Source organism: Aquila chrysaetos, chromosome 2, assembly GCF_900496995.4.
Source record: "Aquila chrysaetos chrysaetos chromosome 2, bAquChr1.4, whole genome shotgun sequence".
Lineage (NCBI taxonomy): Eukaryota > Metazoa > Chordata > Aves > Accipitriformes > Accipitridae > Aquila > Aquila chrysaetos.
In genome coordinates this window covers 34411085-34433068 of record NC_044005.1, presented here as the reverse complement: position 1 = coordinate 34433068, position 21984 = coordinate 34411085, and the positions used below count along the sequence as shown (strand labels likewise).

At 35.1% G+C, this 21984-nt stretch overlaps 1 protein-coding gene across 5 annotated transcripts in view; it reads left to right on the top strand.

The window, feature by feature from the left end:
• DPH6 (diphthamine biosynthesis 6) overlaps positions 1-21984 on the top strand; it is a 216247-nt gene that overhangs the window by 127905 nt on the left and 66358 nt on the right. For all 5 annotated transcript variants that reach the window (XR_003921491.1, XR_003921489.1, XR_003921488.1 and 2 more), the window contains one exon: positions 21569-21811. Coding sequence is in view for 2 of the 5 variants with exons in the window: in XM_030001618.2 (XP_029857478.1) it covers positions 21569-21811 (243 nt within the window). In the remaining 3 variants the exon portion in view is untranslated. The remainder of the gene's footprint in view (positions 1-21568; positions 21812-21984) is intronic.

Sequence of the window (21984 nt, the reverse complement as noted above, 5' to 3'; positions counted from 1 at the left end):
GGTATAGATGCAGGTGAAACCTCCCCGTGGCATTGTACTAGGTGATGCCATAGTTGTAATTTTTGTTCCATTGTCTGTGACTATTTCAGATTTTTGTTCCAGCTGGAAAAGCAACTATACCAAAGGCAGTGTTGCTCTGTGGAATTGAATCACGGGACTGAGAGTTCAGAAACTGTACACTTTGTCAGGTTTCTCCAGTTTGCTATCTCGTAGTAAGTTTTTTAAAGTCAGCTGAACAAAGACACTTACATACTGTGACATTATTGTGGCAGAAGACACAGAGTTAGAGAACTCATAGTTTGTAGGTCCTGTTGCCACTTAGATGTGGGGAATGTCCAGAGATGTTTAGCATGGACAGGTCTGATGCATATGTATAAGCAAAACCTTAAGTACTGAGGGAAATTTACCATGAAAACTTACACTCTCTTAGGACTTTGGGCAGGAATTTCAGGTGTGATAGTCTTTCACTTAGAGATCTAATTTCTGCTAAAGGCACACTTGAAATCTATGCTTTACAATAATATTGTCTGTATTTCCATAGGTTAATATTATGTGTTATTTAGGTGATGGATTCTAAACCTCAGGTGTCAGGAGGGTCAAACTGATAGAAATTGATGTTATTTGTGGGGTTGCATTTTAGCACATCAGAGTGTTTTGGGTTGTATGAGCAGTGCAGTAGTATTTCACAGAGATCATGCTGTCGGATCCATTAATTGTTCAAGAAGCACTTGGATATTGCAGGGCTTGGAGCTTCATCATTACAGGATTTTTTGTTTACTTCTACTGTGATCCTATAAAAAGTTTTAAAACCAGTGTGTTACGTCCTTTTTTCAAACTGGGTGACTGCTCTCACTATGCATAACAATTTTGACTTAACTGTGATATTTCAGAAGACTGCACTGCAGTACTCTGTCAGCTGCGAAGCAAATGACTCAGCTGTCCTGGAGACTAAATTCTGGTGTCCCCCCAGAATAATTTTAAGCTTTACTGACAGAGTGACTTCCAGGAGCTCTGGGTGATGCTGTGTACGTTGGTAAATAAACATTGTATTTAAGTCTCCAGAGCTATTAGTCACATACCCTTCAGGAACAACTTCCTGACTATTAAATCCTTACTATGAATTAAAATGCTTTTTAATATACTTGGATAAATTACAATTTAAAAAATATTTTTGAGGATGAAAGCAACGTGCATGAAAACAGTAATCTGATTAGGAATGTCACCTGCTGTGTTTCAAAACGTATGGTGTTACTATTACTGGACTCATGTTATACATCGATATGCATTGTTTTATTGATAATTCAAACAGGCTGGACTGAAAGAGCTAAAGCATACCTGGTCAAGGTGGGACATGAAAGGTAGAAAGATCGTGTGATGCTCACTGAAAAAGCATCTGAGTATCTGTTTCACATGCAAGACTTCCTTTGTAAACCTGGGCAAATTGTTTAATTGTACTAGGTCTCAGTTCTTTATCTGCAAATTAGTATTATATTGCTGTCGTTGTTCTTTTTTCTTTCTGTGCAGTCTGAGAACTCTGGAATAGTGCCCGTTTGTATGCATGGAGAATGATTAATACCGTAATTCACTATCTCGTTACTTGTGTAACTTCAGCGCTAGAGAAAGTTATGCTCCTGTCGTTTCTGAGAGAGTTACTGAATAGAGTTCCTGTCTGGAGACAACAGGGTCATCTTTCCTCATCTTAGTCTCCAGACACCTGCCAATTCCATACTCCTTCAAATTAGTGAACAAGGTACATTAGTGAGCCTGATGGAAGCCAGCAGTACTCCCTGCTCTTCCTGGTTTAGAGTGTCAGGTGAATGAAATGAGGCATGGTCCTTGCTTTCTCAGGAGAATGATAGTGTGATATGAATGGGTTAAGGAGGATGGAACTACCAGAGCATGAGAGATTCCTGTTTGGGAGACCATTCAAGGCTGGGTACCGTGTAGTGGATGAGAGAAGAAAACATAGACTTAGCTGTATAGCAGTTTTAAAAAGCAAAGAAACCAACCCTGTAATCTGAAAACATCTGCTTGCTAAATGAAACGGGACTCCTGCATAGAATGTAGAGGTGATTATGTAGAGTTAATACTATTAAGAGGTTATAATCAAAGTTGTACAGCCTGACTTACTTGTGGGAATACCTTGCTTTTGAGTTTTAAGTGACAAAATTAATATAGAATTTTAACTCACAGATTTATAGTCTGATTCCTCTAAAGGTGTATTTCTGTATCTGAGCTTGGAGGGAACTTCCAAACTGCAATGTTAGGAAATTGTTTTGCTCATGTGTAGTATGTATCTCCCCTAGACAAAAATCAGTAGCTGTTTCTACCGCATTTCATAATGAATGACTTTTCCTACACTGCTCACAGAGGTGCTCCTTTAAGCTGTCACTGCATTGCAGTAAGCGCCACCAATGTCATTTTGACTGTCCAGCAAAATTGAAATTTTCATATGATGTCTAGATTTGTATTTTCTTCCTACTTTGCCTTTTTTTTTTTATTTGTGATGTTTATTACTTAATTATGTTATCTTGACCTCAGGCTGGATCACCCTCTCATACTTTTATTCTGTACAGGTTGCTGAAGCACTTGAAAGTCTTCCTGTTGTCTCTATCCTCTTCATTTTTTGAATGAAATTACTTTAATCTATAACCAGAGTATACATAGTTTATAAAGACAGCATTGATAGTACGCTTACGTTTATTTTTATTTCTGAAACCATATATGTATGTATACATACACAAACACACGTATTGCAGAGGGACAGACTTGTTTCTTAAATGTCTCAAGGTGGACTATGGATTGTTTGTCTGTGGGCTTCCAGATCAAAATTCTCAGTGGTCACTGAGAGCCTCAACAGAGGTGTCTGTAAGACTTCAAAGAGCTTCTGTTCAGCATACAGAGAAGAAGGCTTTAGAAGTCTAAGGCTAAAATTCTGGAACGTTTGGAGTTGAATGAATAACCTAGGCACCTTATTGCTGGAGTACTTTTGGTATATAGGAAATAGTTTTCACATTAGGGACTACTACTCTTGGTCTGATAAGGTAGGTTTTTGCATTTAAAAACACAGCATAGATTGTTAAGACATTGTGAAAAAACTAAATGGTTCAACACTAGAACAAATTCTGAGCACTGTGGAACGTTTCTGGAAACTAAATGATTACGTAGCACATCCATATACTATGTAGGCCTCATGAGTTATGAGATACGTGGTATAAGCAGGAAATTGGATTGTTGCACCATGTTTTTTGCCATATACTTATCTTAGACTGAAACAGTAAAACAGTTGTTTCCTGGTGACTTTTATTTCTGGGTTTTGTTGTTGTTGTTACATCATTGTTACTGTATTCCTGACAGGGATGTACTAAACTTTTAAACAACTATATGTTTTACCTTTAAAAAAAAAATATGTACAGTTATACTATAGTTTTGCTTTATAACAGCTAGAATTTGAGTTGGTTGAATGAGGCATTGTAAATTACATAGCATACTTGGTTTTGTGGAATAAAGACAGCAGACTAATTCTATTGAGATCTAATATATGCATTTTATATATCTAGAGGTAAGTATTGTCTTTAGGTTCATCCATATTTTACCAGTTAGGACAGATAAACCCAATGCCTCTATGATAGAAAGAAACACTCTTAGCTTGTAGGGAAGAAAGAAGCCCTCTTCACTGTGTTAGCAACCTAAGGTTGATCAGAGCTGATACAGCAGATCAATGCCACTTTGAAATCTGTAACATGCTAAACTTCTACAACGGTTTAATTTCATGGCAATAAAATTCATGACTATATTGAAGGAAGAAATTGTAATGACATTCCTGCTTTGGAAAATTCGGCATTAAAAGCCCTAAATTGTTAGTAAGATTTTTCTCTCATTAAGGGGCAACCTGAGAACTGCTCCTATCAAGGTCAAATACCCAAAAAACAAGATTGGCAATATTGAGACTAATCCACCAGCAGAAGAGGCTTCTGTGTACTTTTCTGCATATGTGCCAGTTCCCTGACTCTGTGGAAAGGGGGTAATTATAATGACAATTGAACAGGATGGGATTCCTGTGAAGGCTGGGATGAGTATAGTAAATAATACATTAGCACTAACTGCAACTGTATTACTGAAAAATGTTTGATTTACTTTTTGTCATGTTGGGGTCATGCAACTGATGTGGCTTACAAATTTTGCAACTGTTCTGTGACAAATGCTCAGATAAGACACGCTTGATTTTATTTCCTGCTGTTTTAACTTTGTTATAATTTTCTTGGTAGATAAGTAAATTTTAGTCATGCTGAATTGGACTTTGACAAATGTTATCAAATGTATATAATTTCTGGAATTATTAGATTGATCTCAGCCCTTGGACAAAGAGCACATAAAAAGAGAGATTTATAATAAGAGATGTTTATCTGGGACTTGTCCTCTGAAGGCAGTTGCAGCAGTCTTCTGCTAGTGGGATGGAAAGGATTTGAATATTCCTTAAATGGATAGCTTACTAAACATTCATCAAACATTTTCTTTCTGGGCCTTTCCTGCATGTGAAGGAATCTGTCAGATCTTATTCTGTGTTCGAGGAAGTGCCTGAAGAATCTCAGTCAAGTCTGTCTGCAGCTCACATTGTGTGAAGTTCCAGCTTTCTTCTTTGTAACAGTAACAAATCTGCAAGGTTATTTTTTTCCTGAATTTTGAAAAGGTAGCAATAAATTTGAATTCTATAAATGAAATGTAGACATTAGGTAAAGACTGGGTGATGGTGATTTTTCTTTGGTTACAAAACATTCATTCTCTCAACTTTATCCTTTAAAATGCCTGAGAAATTAAGAAAAAAATTCCTGGGCTGAAATACCTTGTTTGCTTGCTTCCCATAATTGTTGAGCAAATTGCAGAAAAATTTTTAAAAATCATTTTACCTATGCAGTGAGTTGCAGAGTCTTCAGCAGGAAAAGTGTTACAGATTCACGTGATATAAATAAGAGGTGGCTGCAGGTAGAAACTTCAAAGTTACCTTTTTGTAACTCCTCTCAGGAAAAATGGCTTTACATACTAAGAAGATTAAGTATAGCAATTGGAAAGCAATATCAAGAAAGCACCAGCTTTCTTGAAAAACAAAAATTCTTCTAAGATCAAAGTTAAGGAATAAAGCATTACAAAAGTCTGTTAATGTTGATTGTTTTAATGTGTGTGTCATAACTCTGAACATCCTGCGAATAAGTTCAGGTTTATCTTCTTAAATATAAATGTACATTTATAACACAAAGTGCATGTATATTTCACTTATAATCAAATATACATGAAGTTTCCATATGTATCCTGATTTTTGGTATTTTCCCAATCAGTATGTAAGTTTTCATCTCTGATATGTTAATATTATTTATATGTGATTGCTTATATATCTCTCTGTATGGTAATACTAAAACTAAAGTTGAAATAATCAATGAATTAGCTTCCTTGTTATGCTACTCCTATAGTTTCTCAATAATTAGACTAATGTGAGAACTAATACAAGGCTTATTCTAGATTTATGGAATTGCTTCTCTTTCCTCTTGCATTTTCCTTGGCACCTGTATGCAAGAAGTAAGTATAAGCTAATGTTAACATTGTTGTACTTTCCCACACAAAACAAGCACTGGTACTGCACAAATGCTCAGGAATATGGAACACCTTACCCTTTAATGTTTTCTTCTTTTCAATCCAACTGGGTGGACCACTTAATTTAATTTTTTATTTACTGTATTTTTAAGAACCATAACAGTGATTCAGACTAAAGCAGATCTCAGAGTGATGTTTCTTCTGTGGGAATGAAAACAGGACTGTAATGCAAGCTAGAATATTTTTGTTAGGCATCTAATCCACTGAATATTTTCTCAGTAAATTACAATAAATTTGTTATTTGTTCATCTCAATTTTTCCTTATAAAAATAGCAAATACAGACAGGTTTGTGTTAAGCTGCTCATTGTTCAAATATGAACTTGGACTGGGATTAGTTGCTTGAACCCTTCTACCTCTGCAGTACAGTATAATACAAGTTCTGATCTTGCCATTAATCACTGAGCAACTGACAGTAATGCATTCAGCAGCAACACTGGCTACATGTTTCTTGTACTCACCATTCTCATCCAAAACAAATGGTATATATGCAGCTCTGTACTGTTTGGAAGTGTTTGATGTAATCTTTTTTGTGTTATAAAATCTCCATAATGTTTTGTGAGCTTTCTAAAGACAGTGAAGTTTGAGAAGCCTGTCTTCCAATTAAAAGATAATGATCATGAGTTCTGTGGTAATCCAGTTTTGTGTCCAAATTAGTTCTCTAGTCTCATGCTGATCTCCAAGAAAGCACCATTTCCCACATGGATGGGACTTTATGTGCATGACAGAAAGTTTCATTCTTCCCAAGGACAGGAGTTTTTATCCCTACCTATAAAAACTATGCTGGCCACAGGCTATTGAGGGTCAGGAAGATTTCAGCTAAGGTAGTAAAAATTTCATTGAAAATGTGTATTTGAGTAAATTAGAATGTGACTATTTCAAATGTAAATTTTGAAGCAGTGCAGACAAACTGTAGCTTCTTAAAATTAATCAAGTGTCTTTTTGAAACATGAACATATGTCACATCATTTCTGTCACAGTAATATGTATGTGTGCATATATTTCAGCTGTATATATGTATATATTTTATGATCAAATTTTATAAATCTTGGAGCATGAATTACTGAATTCACTGCAGTTGTGAGTTACTATTAGCACTAGTAATAAATGACCAGCTCCTCCTGAGATGGCTGGTTTTATAGATATTACATCTTTTGAGTAATGAGCTGTTCTTTACCTTGACACTTTTCATGTCTTAAATGCTTTTAATCACATACTGCTTATAGTACATTGATTACCTGAAAGAATGTTGAAGCTTTAATGATCCCTGTTTTGTCAGCGTAAGAACTTAGCAGTACTCATCATATGATGTTATTCAGTATGACAGTTACTCAGCTTATACTTCAGGGAAGATATCAAAGTTAATGTCTAGTTTGTAGTATAAGTAATCTTTCATGATTACCAGTTAGGGTGATTTGGGACTGCCATCACCCCAGTAGCTCCACTATATTCAGCTTTTCTAAAGGTTTTATATTTCAGTTTGTTAGTCTTTCTACTCTTCAATTGCAGTTGCTAGAACAATAAATGTGAATACTTTTTCTTCTCAGTCTTACATCTATACTACAAATAATAAAGTCTAAAATATAGCACCTCACATATATAGCAGAGAAATTTTCCTCTGGTATTCTTCATCTGAAAGGAAATGCAGGAGAAGATTGTCATGACTGCAGATTTATTGGACGTTTATGTGATATCTGTATGGTTATGCTAGTGTATAGTGCTAGGCTCTTCTTGCAATAACTTTAAAGCCAGGGAAGTGACTGCTGGATTGACAGGATGAAAACAGTAATAATAAAAGAGGGGGAAAGAAGACAATGTGCATTTACAGTTGAGATGTTTAAAACTTGCTTATACTTCCTCCGGGTCATACAGATATAGAGGGAATGTGACTGACCTGACAACTTCAGAATTTTTGATCAGTTACTACTTAGCCTTCAGTGGAACACTTTCAGACCCTCATGACTTAATCCTCATTTGCGACATTTCTGCTTAGCTTCATTTCTCCAATTCTCAAAGTGACTGAGATACTATTATTTCTATATTAACAGCAATAAATATGCCTATAGCACTTCATGAACAAATAAAACCAAATTTCTTCTTTCATATCTACCCTTTATGGTTAAAGCGTATGAATAGATACTAATACACGGAGTCGTTAATGACAACATTTGAATGCATCTCTGTTACCTTAGCTAGAACTGTATTTTTCTGTAAGCAGAAGTGCAAGATAGTAAGTGTTGCAGGAGGAAATCCTAAATGGGAAAAGTGAAGAATGTTGGCCCATGTCTTTTATTGGGAATTCTTTCTGTCATCTTCATTGTATTACCAGCCCTTGGTCATTTCCGCTGGATTGATAAATATGTGCAGAAATATGGAGGAGCCACTAGCACTTCTGCTCTCAACTCCTATGATTTGTGACTTTGCTCAGAGTATGTCTGACTAACCATTTGGCTAAAATGGCAGCACTATCACAGCCATTTCAGCTGCTATCACTGTCAATCCCAGTGAAACTGAATGGGTGTAATTATGAGATATTTTTAGGAAAGATACTTTATATAGACAGGACCTCTGAGGGCAATAAATTCTAGGACATAGGGAAGGATGTGCAAGAACAATACTTTCCACTTTAAATTATATGTTTCAATGTCTAATTAGAAAGTTTCAGTGGTTTCAGTGCTGACATCTGCTTTGTGTCATAGCAGGGAAATAGTACAGATTTTCATTCACTTTTTTTTACAGATTTACTCTGTATTTTAATAGTATTTACACTTCACAGAACTAAAGCAAGAAAAATTTTACATCACCTTGCGTGCCTCATATATTGCAGACCAGTTATGCATCTAGAGTAGAGTTATAAACTATGGTTGCAAACTAGGTTGCAAACAAATTTTGCCTAAGGCATGAACCATAAATTAAAGTAATAATCATCTCTGTAAGAGACAACTTTTCTCCACTGCTCTTTTAAAATAAAAAAGAAAGTAGGTCAGAGAAATTTAGGATATTTTAGAGTATGTACAGTATTGTATTGTTTGCCAGCACCTAATTTACAATTACAGAGCTGCATGAATATTGAAATGATTCAGCTTCCCATTATAAATGTATGTGGCAGTTTGGTTGTTGATCAGTTTATGAAGTTAATGCAAATGAAACTGTCTTCCTGTCAGCATTTGAAATATATAATGCAGTCATGTTGTATATTCAGGGACAGGCCATTGACAGTCAATTAACAAGTTTGATTGGTATGTCAACTCATTCTTTTGAATTGTTAATAGTATGTTAATAGCATTCATTTCTTTGTGCAGTCCCATTTGCAGCTTCACAGTTACAGCTATTTTTTATGATTCTGAGTAACCTAAAATAGTGCCTTAATAATAGATTATTAAACACCTGTCTGGTGTAGCTTAGGGAGGTTTTTCTAGACTGGGAGTTTGCAGTGGATCCCTTTGATATTCAAATCAACAAATGATAGCCTTTTTATTCAAAACGTAAGTTCTTTTGATGGTTAGCTTGTTAAGAAATATTCAGCTCCAGTCTGACCTGATCTGGTTTCCCATGGAAAAGATCTGATGCTGTTTGAAGGTTCATAAATGGAATGCCAATGACAATTTGTTGTTGACGTTTTGCTGCCTCAGCCTTCAGATGCTGCTGGTTGATGTGCCGCTTTAGCTTCACCAAATAATGCTTGCAGGTAAATGATCTTCTGATTGATCAGATAGTTTCAAAGCAAAGAGTTCTCTTCTGTGGTCTGTAGTCATGGTTTTTAGGCTTGGAGGGGTACTTTAAAAGATGCATCAAAGTTGACAGATGAATCTCGAGGCAAGGAATGATGGGAGACAGCAGAATTATGGGAATATTTTTTAGAGAATAACATATTAGTGAGAGTTTTGAAGACCTTCAAAGGTCTATCAAACCAGCTCCCTATAGCAGATTTATTCCTCCTTTAAAAAAAAATTTGAAATTGGGTACACTGGTTAACTCTCAATTTCCTGTGTTGGGAAGGTGTCAAGCTGATTTATTGTTCTCTGATGGTGTTTTAAAGGGCTTATTTCATTTGAATTTCACCATTATCTTGTTCTGCATCCAGAGCCGAGTCCTGCAAGGTGCAATTTCTGCTTCTACTAAATCTTGCACCAAATCAAAGCTTTATATCACCTTACAAGGTCAGGGTGTACAATGAATAACATTCCTTTACATAAACGTCCATGACACCAAGAGTTAACATTACAAACAACAAATAAAAATATCAGTTGAAATTACTCTGTTTCTTCACCTTTCTTCCTGTTACGTGTATTATTCTTTCATACCCTTCTTCATTCCCCATTAGTGCCCTTCCTGATTCTAACACAGCTATTATTCTGAAGAATGAGACTAGCTATTAGAAGTTCAAAACATACATCACAGAAATAGTTCATTTCTCTTTGGTTTGAGCATTTAATTATTCACTATCAGCATGTGATATTTTTCTGCAAAAACATGTAATTGTTTTGGGTTGAAGAGCTGTGAGATTTAACTCCTTCAGGCCTGAATGGCAGAAACCCTAAAGTTTGGAGTTAAGTGCTGTGAACAGTTATATTGCCAAACAGAAACTCTGGAGTGACACATTGAAAGATGCTGTGTGTTAACTGTACTTCACTGGACTTCATAACAAATAATTCTTGCTGGCTGAATTTAGGCCAAACTTTTTTAACAACAAAACCCAATCTTTTCACAAAACCCTAAAACATTACTTAAAACTGGTAGGTGAACAGTCAAGTCATGCAACTTCAATCCTATATGTCATGTAAATAGAATGCAAAATTTATATGAAACAGTTCATCCTTGAAAATTTTGGTATTTTTGCATACTTTTCAAATACTGTTTAGCTGATAATTAGAAGCTCTTTCTGTTGGGCTGAACGAGCAAAATATTAGACATTTGTATTGTCATACAAGGTCATATTTTCAATGTTCTATAATTTTCCGAAGCTCAAAAAGCAAAATTAGATATTTAAACTGTTCTCAGCATAATCTGTAGACTTTGATACAGCCTCTGTTTTTTGAAGAGGTACTCTATTGGTTATTTATAAAATTCAAATAAAAAGTTCAAAGATTTTCTGATAGTAATGTCAATGATATGTTTCTAATTCATGATTTCTGTGCTTAAGTAAGTTTTAACCATTATACTTCAAAGAGAACGTCCTGATCACATCTCACATTCACATTAGGCTTCTGTATGTATTTTTATTTTATTTTCAAAAATGTAATTAAATCTACCTTCCCAACATGATTTCCATTTTATCATCTCACTTCTTTTGAAGTAGCCTAAATATTTCAGCAGTGTAATGCTTATTCTATGTTAGGTATCTTTCATATTGCTAAATGCTTAGTATTTCAAAAAGCTAGAAGGTATCAATGACCATCTCATAGCAGTTTGGAATACTTGGAATTTCAGTAGGTTGTTTCTTTTTGGATAATGTTGGATTATCAAGGTAGAAATCATAATCAGGAATGTATCAATTTTGATTTAACGTTCATTGTAAAGTTTTTTCAGATCCTTACTAATACTTTTTATCATAGAGTGGGATCCTTCCATCCTATATTAACTTCTAGCATACTGATTAAAACACTCATCAAGAAACAGAACGGAGTGTTGGTCCAAGAACATGATTTTATTTAGACAAACTAGAACAGTTCCAGTAGAAGACACTGAGAGATGTGCTTGCTGGACTGCCCATTGCTGCAACAGCACTGCCATTACCAGGCAAAAGAAGAATACCAAAGAAGGGATTTGAACCTGGATCTCATCAGTATCGCAGCTGATTAACCTAATTGCTGGACTATTCCTTACTGCTTTCTGCCCCTCCCTTCCTCTTATTTACCCCCTTTTAGTTTCAACACTTTGCTTTGTACCCGTTTTTATATCAGAGGGCTTGACTGTGCAATTAGTCTTTACTAGCCGGAATAACTACTTCTACTAATAATGCAAACAAAAAGGGCTAAGCGCATGGTAAATTTGCAAGCACTGGTTCTTGACCTCACTTTGTGATGTAAGATGGATAGAACATGATGGCAGCTTGGTTAGCAGACCACAAGATAAGTATTTTTATTAGTAATCTATCAGTTACTAATATACTGTCAACATACTGCAATTCCCAGTTCCCAACTTCTATCCTTTCAAACCATCTAGACAATTCTGTGAAAAGAGGAATATATATATTATAAGAGGACAATAAGGTGAATGTACCAAAAAAAAAAAACAACTTAGAAAAACAGAAATAATTAGGAAAATGTGTATTGCAAGATTATAACTCCATACCCAAATGAATATGTATTACAGCACAGAATATAATTGTAATATAGTTACAGTCCAATTACAACACAGAATTTAAATATAATTTGTTACAGAAACTTAATTTTTAAATGCTACAAGTTGCCACTTAGTCAATAGGTAACTTCATGTCATGAAGTACTGCCAATCTAAGAGAAAATCTGCCCTCTGAAAGGTACATAATAAAATCTTCCTGACTGCACATTTAGGAATTTAGTGATATTTTATATAGGGATGTTGTCTACACAGCAATTCTGATAAAAGGCCAGTGTACAACAAATAAAAGTTGTGAAAATGTGTTTGGATGAGCGTATTTAGTGTATTTCTGAGATTGGTGCTGTCTTTCTCTAATTTCCAATAATTTTATTTTGTTCTAACTGTTAGGAATCTTTAGATTTCAGTATAGGCAATTTCATGCATGTAACAAGGGCGTTATTTTTCTTGGATTGCACTTCATGAACTTTGTATTTCAGATTGTATGAGACATGTATAATACATTGTTACTGTCAAATTACAAATTCTTTAAATTTATAGATTGGGTCATAGTGCTCAGAACACAGAATTTTAACTATGGACACTTCCTGTACTGCTGGATTTTGCGGCTGATACCATGGGGTTCCTAATGCCCAAACTCATCTCTTTGTCAAGTTTGGTTTAATTGATGATGCAGAAAAGATAATATGACATTAGTTTGTCCAAGAATATTAAGTATATTTGTGGATCTTTGTTGCAAGTTTCAGTTTCTGTAAGTATGATCAGAACTTGACGTATTTTTGCATTGGAAGTTGGGTCCCTAGAGAAAGGTGTTATCTTATGTAAGAAAGTATTATCACTGCAATATGAATAAATAGGTAAATGATTGTGTATATTGTGTATGTTATATTCTATATGCATTACTATTATGTATACTGTACATGTACGTCTAGTTGCACAAATAAGTCTCCTTGCATTTCCACTGGGAAATGGTGGATATGTCTATTTTAAATTGGACTTCTGCACTAAATAATCTTTGACATACATTGAAGTGTTTTAATGTTGATTATTATTTAGGTAGTCATAGATATAAGTAAAATCCGTGTGAAACTGTGTATACATAGAGGATAGGTAAAGTACAAAACCACACTATATGGCTAGAAGGAGAACTATCACTTTAGCTTAGTAATACTGTTATTACAGTTAACTGTTTTCAGTTAACTGATTCTTGGTTTTATGCAACTGCTTCTTTCCTGTCTCCCAGTTATCGCAAACCAGTATCTTAAAGTAGCCAGTGACATTCATGAAAACCATATTTTGAGAAAGAATATTAAGCCAAGTGATGGCTGGGAACGAAATCTTTTCTGTAAGAATAGAATGTCACGGTGTTAATGTATTTCATACACTGTGAATGACTGTCATGTGATGAACCGCTTTCACCTTTCAATACAGAGTATTTTCTCTGCCTAGCTGTCCCTCTTCTGTTTATAATCACACTAACCTATTCGACTGTTGGCATGAGTAAGGATTGTAAAGGCAGGTAGGAATGAAAAAAACCAACTCACTCTTCATAGGCTTTTATGACTGCAGTCTTGGTTCTCCTTGGATGCTGTATTCCAGAACAGTGGTACAGCCTTAAGCAGTAGCACCCTTACTGTTAGTAGAAACTTGATCCTAGAAATTTGTACTGTGCCTTCTTGGACTGCTTTGTCACTGCAGTGATAGTTTAACTGCTGATTTAGTTTACTGTAAGTGGACTTTCTGAGTAGAAACTTCAGTTAATGTGGGAAGGATATTACGAGATCCCTTTCTAATCAGATTGTATGTTTAAGGATAAAAAGTAGAGACAAAATCTGTAATATAAACGCATATAGGTATATAAGGATACCGCTTCATCTTTTTTCTTTATCTTCCTTTAGATATTGCGTGTGTGGATACAATTGCCTTATAACCTCTCTCTCTTATTATATATGCTCTCCAGTCCCCTAGAACTGCAGGCGTAGATAGAGAAGGATGTAGAAATCAAGGAGGGAGGAATGTCATGTGAACATGCTAGTGATATCTTTTTTTAAAATACAGAACCGACAAAGAAAGAATGCCGATATATTATAAAGCTATTCTTATCAGAATAAATTTCGGATAATAGTCATAAATAGCAAAACCACAAATGAACTGTGTGGGAACCCCAAATGAATGCCAGTGTAACCTTATGTAAGGTTTAGACATTTTCCTGTTAACAGAGGGGGGAAAAAGTATTTTTTTAATTTTTATATCTTTACCCTGGCAAATTAAAATGGTTTTCATACTTTGAATGCCACTATGCTGGCCTGTAAACTGAAAATGAGTGTTAATGATGAAATGTAAAAACTACTGGAAAAAAGTACTTCTTCAGCTCTGAATAATCATCTGAAACCTCGATATCACCTGTTCTTTTACAGCATTAATTTTGAAATATGGAAATCATACCTTTCCTAAAGGGTGTGGTACCAGTTTCTGACATTTTAGAAAATTTCACTCTTTCATTAGCCAAGGGTAGGTGTTATTTACCTTGGAACAAGTATTTGGTAGATCTGATGAATTAGACCTGTTTCATGAGAACAGAGACTGTATCTCCTGTCCTATACTGAACTTGCTTCTAGTAAAGAGCAGTTATGATTTAATATAAACTGTTCAGCACTTCCGCAGTCAAGTTTTATCCCTTGTTATGAATATCTGTATTTCAAAATATTTTAGCCATATGTTCTGGCATGAGTTTTCATTTCTCCTAAGTTAAGTCTCATTTTCTTACTTCCTGCCTTTATTTCAAACCTATCTGTGTCCATTTTTATTATTTCTACCGGTGCACATTCTAATTTAGTATCCTCTGTGGGTTTCATTATCATGCTGTTAATCCCTTCTTCCACTGACTTAATGAAGATGTTAAACAAAATCAGGCCTAATACCAGTCCCTGCGGCACCCCACTTCAGTACTTTGGCATTTTCATTACTCTCTCCTTACAGACTATCAGCTAGTTAACAGCATTTATAATTAGGAGAGTTAAAAATAATTTCCAAATATGCTGTATCAGATATTTTAAGAATCCAGATGAATTACAACCATTATCCTCCCTTATCTATGCATATATGATTAATTAAAAAACACAATCAACTGTGGTGGACATAATATGCATTTTCTGAAAATATTGTATCCATTGCTCAATAGTCCATGTCCACATTGAGTCATTTGCATCACTTTACACTTTGAGATACTAATCTTTTCCACCTTGTTTTTCTGGACCCTGAATACACCTTTACTTTTCTTGGTAAATATTGATTTGATTAAGTCTCTCATTCCCCATCCGAACCCCAATTGTTCTGGAATAGACTAATCTTAGTTCTTCTTTTTAATTTGTTTTGTTTGACATCTTCATTCAAAGTGATATGAATAAGAAATGAGTAAATGATAATCAGTTTGGAGGTTTTACTCCATCTTTTAGATAAGGTATGTTCATAAAGCTGAGTGTTCTGCAATTTTTCACAGCCGGCAGATTTTGCTAATCTGGTTGTGTGAGAACTTGTGATTTTTTTCAAAAGCCTGAGAGGAAATGGTAGGCTTTGTAAAAGGTGACAGATTAATAGTCGTGAAGACTAGAAGTCCACTGTCCCAAGGAAGGAATGCATCAAAGATTAATACTCTTGTTAGCTTGCTCATTTTCAAGTAGGGAGGCTGCTCTTTTTCTATTTAGGAAAAAAACATCCTTTAGGATGTGGAGAACAGTTTATCCTGTATGGCAGTTAAGTCTTTGAACTGTCTACTGTAATTTTCCATAAATGAACAATATGTACCCTGTGTGCCAGTACAGGACATTGGCCAAAATATGCATAATAAAAGAATATTTTACCTCCATTTTCTTCATTTCCTCTCTGTGTATTGGAGATTCCATGTAGACCAAAATGAGAGTCCTGGAAAAGACTTCAGACTAGCTGTCATGCCCACATGGACGTATTAGGTGGCAAGCCTTTTTCACCTGCTTTACTGGAACCTTTCCTAGATGTTTATAACTACAGTTGCTGACTTTAAAAGCTAGGTTTATTTTTGTTTTGTGTCTCATACTCCCTTGAAATGTGAATGACAGCTTTTGGGATGGGTTTTTTGTGAAAATTTCAGTTTCTGAATCTTTGTCTTCTGTAAATCAGAAGTATGTGGGTTTTATTTCCATCAGTTGTAGAGCAGAATAAAATTGATTTGGCATTGATCAAGATTTAAATATAACCAACACATTGCCAAAAATATGTAAGCAAATATTACAATTTTCTGTAAAAGAACAGGCTTTAAAAAATGGTTTTCAAGCTGAAACTTTGATCTTACCTTCTCTTAAGCTTTCTGACCTGATCATCCCTCTCAAGTCTATGCATAGAGCATTTTGTTATACTTCAAGGTACTACAGACGTTCAGGAATGTATTATATGAGATTGCCTGCTGTAAATCCAGCACAGTCTAAAGGCTCAATTTGAATTATTTGATTTTTAATGGATTGCAGAGGTGTTTACAGTTAGGCAGTGTAAGTTATGAATACGAGGTATTCAGATGTACTGTTTTGAAGTTGATTTAGTATTCATAACAATTACTATTGTGGCTTCTTCAGATGCATTGTCGAGTTAGTAGCCTTTTTAAAGAACTGCCAGTTTTTGTGCCGCTCAGTGTATGCACACTGCATGACGTGATACTTCTCTTTGGTATAATTTCCAATTAGGAAATGCACAAAAGTTTTAGGTGTGTTGCTAGTGTTATGACACTGTGCTCAGTGTCAAATATGACTTTGTGGGATGGTGTATCTTAATTTTGCTAAAATGTCCTGTGAATTTTCAACCCACAAATATATAAGTTCAAAGACAAAGATTTAAATCATACTTTGATAAAACAAACTTTAATAGTGAAGAATAATGCAAAAAGATGAGTGCTTTGTAGTCTTGTAGCTTAGGTGATCTAATACATTTTGAAACATATGAAGCTCCATTCCAAAATTAGGATTAGCAAACTGGAGTCACGGCATTTGAAAACTGAGTTATAAATTGCTGAAAATTGCCGAGAAGTTACAGCTATTTCAATAAGATAGCAATAATATGCTAGTGATTAATTATACTTTTTTGACCTAACTAGGAAAAAGTATTATTTTATTTAAAGGGAAGTTCTGGAGTTTTGGGTATGATATGCAAGCATTTTACTAAGTTATACATGGATTCTTATAAGTGTCAATTTTTTTAGTCAAAGATAATCATAATGTTTTATTTTTCATTTAGAAATATATCCTTCATCTTTTAGCTACTGATAACTGTACAATTTTCTCAAAAGAAAGCCTGTGTCAAACTAAACTTAGTGTGATCAACTAATTTATGGAATTTTTAGACGACAAATTTGTAACACTTCAAGAAAAACGTGAATTGTATTGAAGGTTGTGGTATATTAGAACTACGTTAGTCAGATACAATTTGTGTTCATAGTGTGAACTCAAAGCTTTTCAGTTACTGTTGTCTAAACGGTACCTTTAAAACTTTATTCACACGAGGTAGTTGAATAAAAGATTTCACATTGCAAAAAGCAATTTTACCATCATTAGCTAAAATAAGAGGGCCCTAGGAAGCAAGGATTATCATATATTAAATAAAAAGTTCACCACCTTACAGCTTTAATCCCGTTAGAAAAGATGATTTCTATCTAACTTAATCAGCCAGAGGTCTTTATTGCCTGGAGTATTAATTGATTTAGGTCTTCATTAAGGTCACAGGTACACATGGCAGACCAGAGGCAGCCTATTAGCACATTGTCAGTTATGCTTATTTACATTGACTGAACATAATGGTGGGTTATTTCACTGTTAGGTGAGGGGGTCACTGAATCTTTTGTGCACCCTGACCTGTTAAAGGGCAGCAGTCACTCAGACACCAAACTGCATTCGTAACAAAGATTTGGCTGATTGCATATTGACTCCATCCTTTCCAAGAAATATGCGCTTGTTCATATGGTGCAACTATTAATGTTGGCCTAAATACCTGTGGGTGAATGGTTGAAATCTCCATTAGAAGTTCCCTGCCGTTTTTGCATTATGTCAGTTAATCACTGGCAAGTTTTACTAATACCAGCGGGAAAAGTTTCATAAAGTTTCCGTAGTTGCTGTTGGCCTTTAATTAAAACAAACAACTCAGTGCATATATAGGTATCCTATTACTTATGTTTCTTTCAAAGTAGCAATAATTATAGTTTTCTCTTGGTCAATAGTAGCTTAAGTTAGTACTTATGTCCCATTAAGTCTGTTTTTCTCATCGTTTCTTTTCCTGAATTATATTTTGTGGGAGATATGTGTGTCCTTTTGGTAACATAATACTGTTAAAAACTTCTTCATGGGATAGAACAGTTCCAAGTGTCAACAAGGTTTCTTCTGATTTTTCATTTCCATGGTACCGTAGATAGTTTCCTTCTGCTTTCCTAAAAAGTGAATGCAGCTTAGAAAAAAAAAAGGTGAACTAAAATAATAATTTACTACTATAATCTTCTCTCTGTATTAACTGTGATCTAGCTGTATATTATACTTAATTCCTGCAGCACAGCTACACTGAAAAGTAGTAATTCTCAAATAAGAGCTTAGCATTCCTATCTGTGAAGAGTATGGATTGCTTACTGAGGTTCTGGTTGTCCACTGAATTCCCTTGATTATTTACAGTTGTGCTAACTGAGCAAAACAGCTGCTAAACTATTGTGTTAGCTTATTAAGACTCACCTTTCATTTAACTTGCAGTGATACAGATGAAAATAAAAAGGGAAGAAATGTGGAATCGCATGATTCCCCATTTATAAACTGCTTACTGCTGTGGAGCTATATTGGAAATAAATTGGTACAAGTGAGCATCTCAGCAGTACAAGGGTTTTTTCGGTTTTGGTTTGTCAAATGTTTAATGACATTTTAGCACTGGAAATATGTGCATGGGCTGCAGTGAAAATTAAATCATCAGTATAAGCTGAGACATCTAGTGTATAAATACACATCCAGTATATTTTAGTTTTGTTTCTGTGCTGAGTTTACTGGATATGCGAGTCCTCTACACTTGATACACTGTGAATGTATAGCCTGGAAGATCTTCTGTTATCCTTGTAGATGCTCCAAAAAGATAAACTGTTGCAAGGTTCTAGCAGGGTTTTACAGACTACTTTCACAACACAAGGACTGACACCATACATTGTGACATCTCCCGTTGTAAGATTTCAGTACTGTGAACAAGATATTATGATGTCTTCCCTGTTGTAAATGCTTTTTACTCTGCTAACAATTTTCTGTATAATGCTTCAAACATTCTAAAGACAACCTCTTGAAATCTGCTAAAACAGTGTTTGTACTGGTTTGCTGCTTTGCCCCTGCTGATTGTTTATTTATGCTTGCTTTTCATGACCAAGTCACTGGGAAAGAGAAGAGGAACATCCCTCCTCCTTCCCTTATCTTAAATTAAGTCCCCCTGAAATACAGTTGCTGCAAACCTGTGGCCGTGTTTTGACCTTTTTCCCCTCTTTCCCCCTTGCATCCACCCTTCCATAACATGGTGGCATGTTAGGAACACTGTTTTTCTATTAATTATGTCTTAAGATACAAACAAGTATGTTAGGAACAGAGGGATTTTAAATTGGTTTTTAAAGAACTCTGCAAAATTCCCACTGAAACTGAGCCAAAATTGGTGCCAATTTTGCTCAAATCTTTCAGAGATTTTTTTTGACCTTGCTTATGACCAAGTGGGGCTAATTGTATCAGAACTATCCAGGATACTTTAAGAAAGTGCTATCTTGGTCCGTATTTCAAAACACTGACAGATATTTTATTGTTAATTAGTATTCATATTATGTCTCAAACAATCTGTTCAAGAATAGGGGAAGTGAACTGGTTGAACAGCTCTTCTGTCTACCTAATAATTAACATGGGTGATGCATGGAAAGCCAGCAGCCCAACAGGAAAAAAAGGAAGAAATATTGCCAGTGTGATTTTTTTCTGTAGAAGTATAAAATACCTGTATTGGAGTTTTTGACTAATGCATAGATTTCATTTTGCAGAGGTGAAAATGAATGGCTTGCTTTAAAAACAAACTTGTGCCCCTCTGAATCATATCTTCCTGAATTTGTTTCTCATCTTGTCAGTATGCCACTTGGTAGCTGGCTGGACTCCCTTGTTCAATGGCACATATTTTAAAATAGCACTGTAAAAAAAAAAAGACCATTTGTTCCTATAAACCAAAGTATTACTTGCATATTTTTTTTCCAGATTCAGGATTATATATAGCATTATCAAAACAATATTTCGGATATTTTAAACAATTTAAATAGTTGATGGGTGTCAGTTGATATATTATGTTTCCTCTCTGCCTCCTCCCCCTCTTCAGCTGCTAATCATAGAACTTGTATGCCAAATCGTATAAGATACTCTTCCAATAGTTACATGTGTGAGTCTTTTGTGAGACACAGACAGTTATGAGGACAGATTTGGAGTTGCATATGGGTCTGTCACATGGTTTGATTGCTATGTCTTCTAGGACACAGATTTCTTTTTTAATTATTCTTAATTCTGAGGAATTTTTACAGTTCATACAGTAAGTTCTGCAAAATTCTTCCTAAAGATTCCTTACACAGCCCATTTTTCCTCTCTTTACTCCTAGCAAAATGCTTCCTGTGCTGACTTCAAAGCTGCTTACGCCCACCTTACTTCCCACTTCTATACTTAGTTTTCTTTTGATATTGAATAAAATTTACTGCTTCACTGATCAGGAAATGTACAGACATCCTAGAGAAGTGCAGCATAAGAGGATGAAAAGTTTTGATATTTACATTAAGATTTTATAATAAATCTTTGAGATGTCTAAATAGCAAGAATAAATGTTTCCGTTGCTGGCTGCTGTTAAAAAAAGTAGGTCTTCAGAGTGTTGCCAGGAAGACTTTGGAAAATCAGCCCAAAGTAACTGCATTGCAGACTTAAAACATATATTGATGGTATATCTGGCCACCCATTTAATTCCATTTTCAAAAGGTGAACCCATCTCTTCACTCAAGTGGCACTCTTCTGCATTTTATTTTCAATCTGCAATTTCCTTTTACCTTCTGGTGGATTATCATGACTTTTTTCATACACAGGCTTTTAGGTGTTCTGCAAGTATTATTTTTATAGTATTTTTAAATTAGTTTACTAAAGACATTACAGATATATACTTATACTTTCTTATATATTCTTATGTAAAACAAAGCTTAAGACTTAGAAGCTAAAAAAAAAAAAAAGCGTTGAACCAAAGGTAGTGTGCATCATCACTCAAAAAAAGAAAGCAAGAACATATTTAACCATGTTGGGGCATCAGTGTGATACAGCAGCTGTAACAGTCAGTAACATCAGATATTATTGTTTTGAGCTGACACATGCGTCCATGTATTAACTGTTAGGTTAAAGTTTATTGCAGTGCTGTGTTTCTATATTGTAGTTAAATCCCTATCAAAAATTATCTTTAGACTGGCACTTTTGCTCCATTTGTGACAAATGATGGCAAAGAACAGTACTGTTTAAAGAAACTACCTGGAAAAGAGAAAAGTACATCCCTTGCCTTCTATACACTCTCAGAATCTTTCTTACTTTTATTTTCTTTTAGGTTGGAGATGTTCTCTACTGTGCTGGACAGATTGCTCTAGTACCTTGTACGATGCAGCTTGTTAGTGGTGGCATATGTACTGAAGCCATCATTTCCCTCCGTCATGTTGAGCGAGTTCTTGAAGCTATGAGCCAGAAGACTGCACTCCACCATGTCATCACAGCCAGCTGCTACGTAACTGACAGCAAGCACATTCCTATTGCTCACTCTATATGGCAGAAGAAATTAAGAGAATGTAAAAAGGTAGCTGTGATATCCGTTTTCTTCTTTCTGGGTTGTCTTTTTTCCCCCCTCTAAGTCTTGTCGTAATATTAGAATTTTCTCAGTACATTTCAGAGGGGTTCAAGTAAAGCTGATACAATAAGCTTTGATTGAGCTGTTATGTTCTGGCTCATAAGTGGTTGTGCACAATTGAG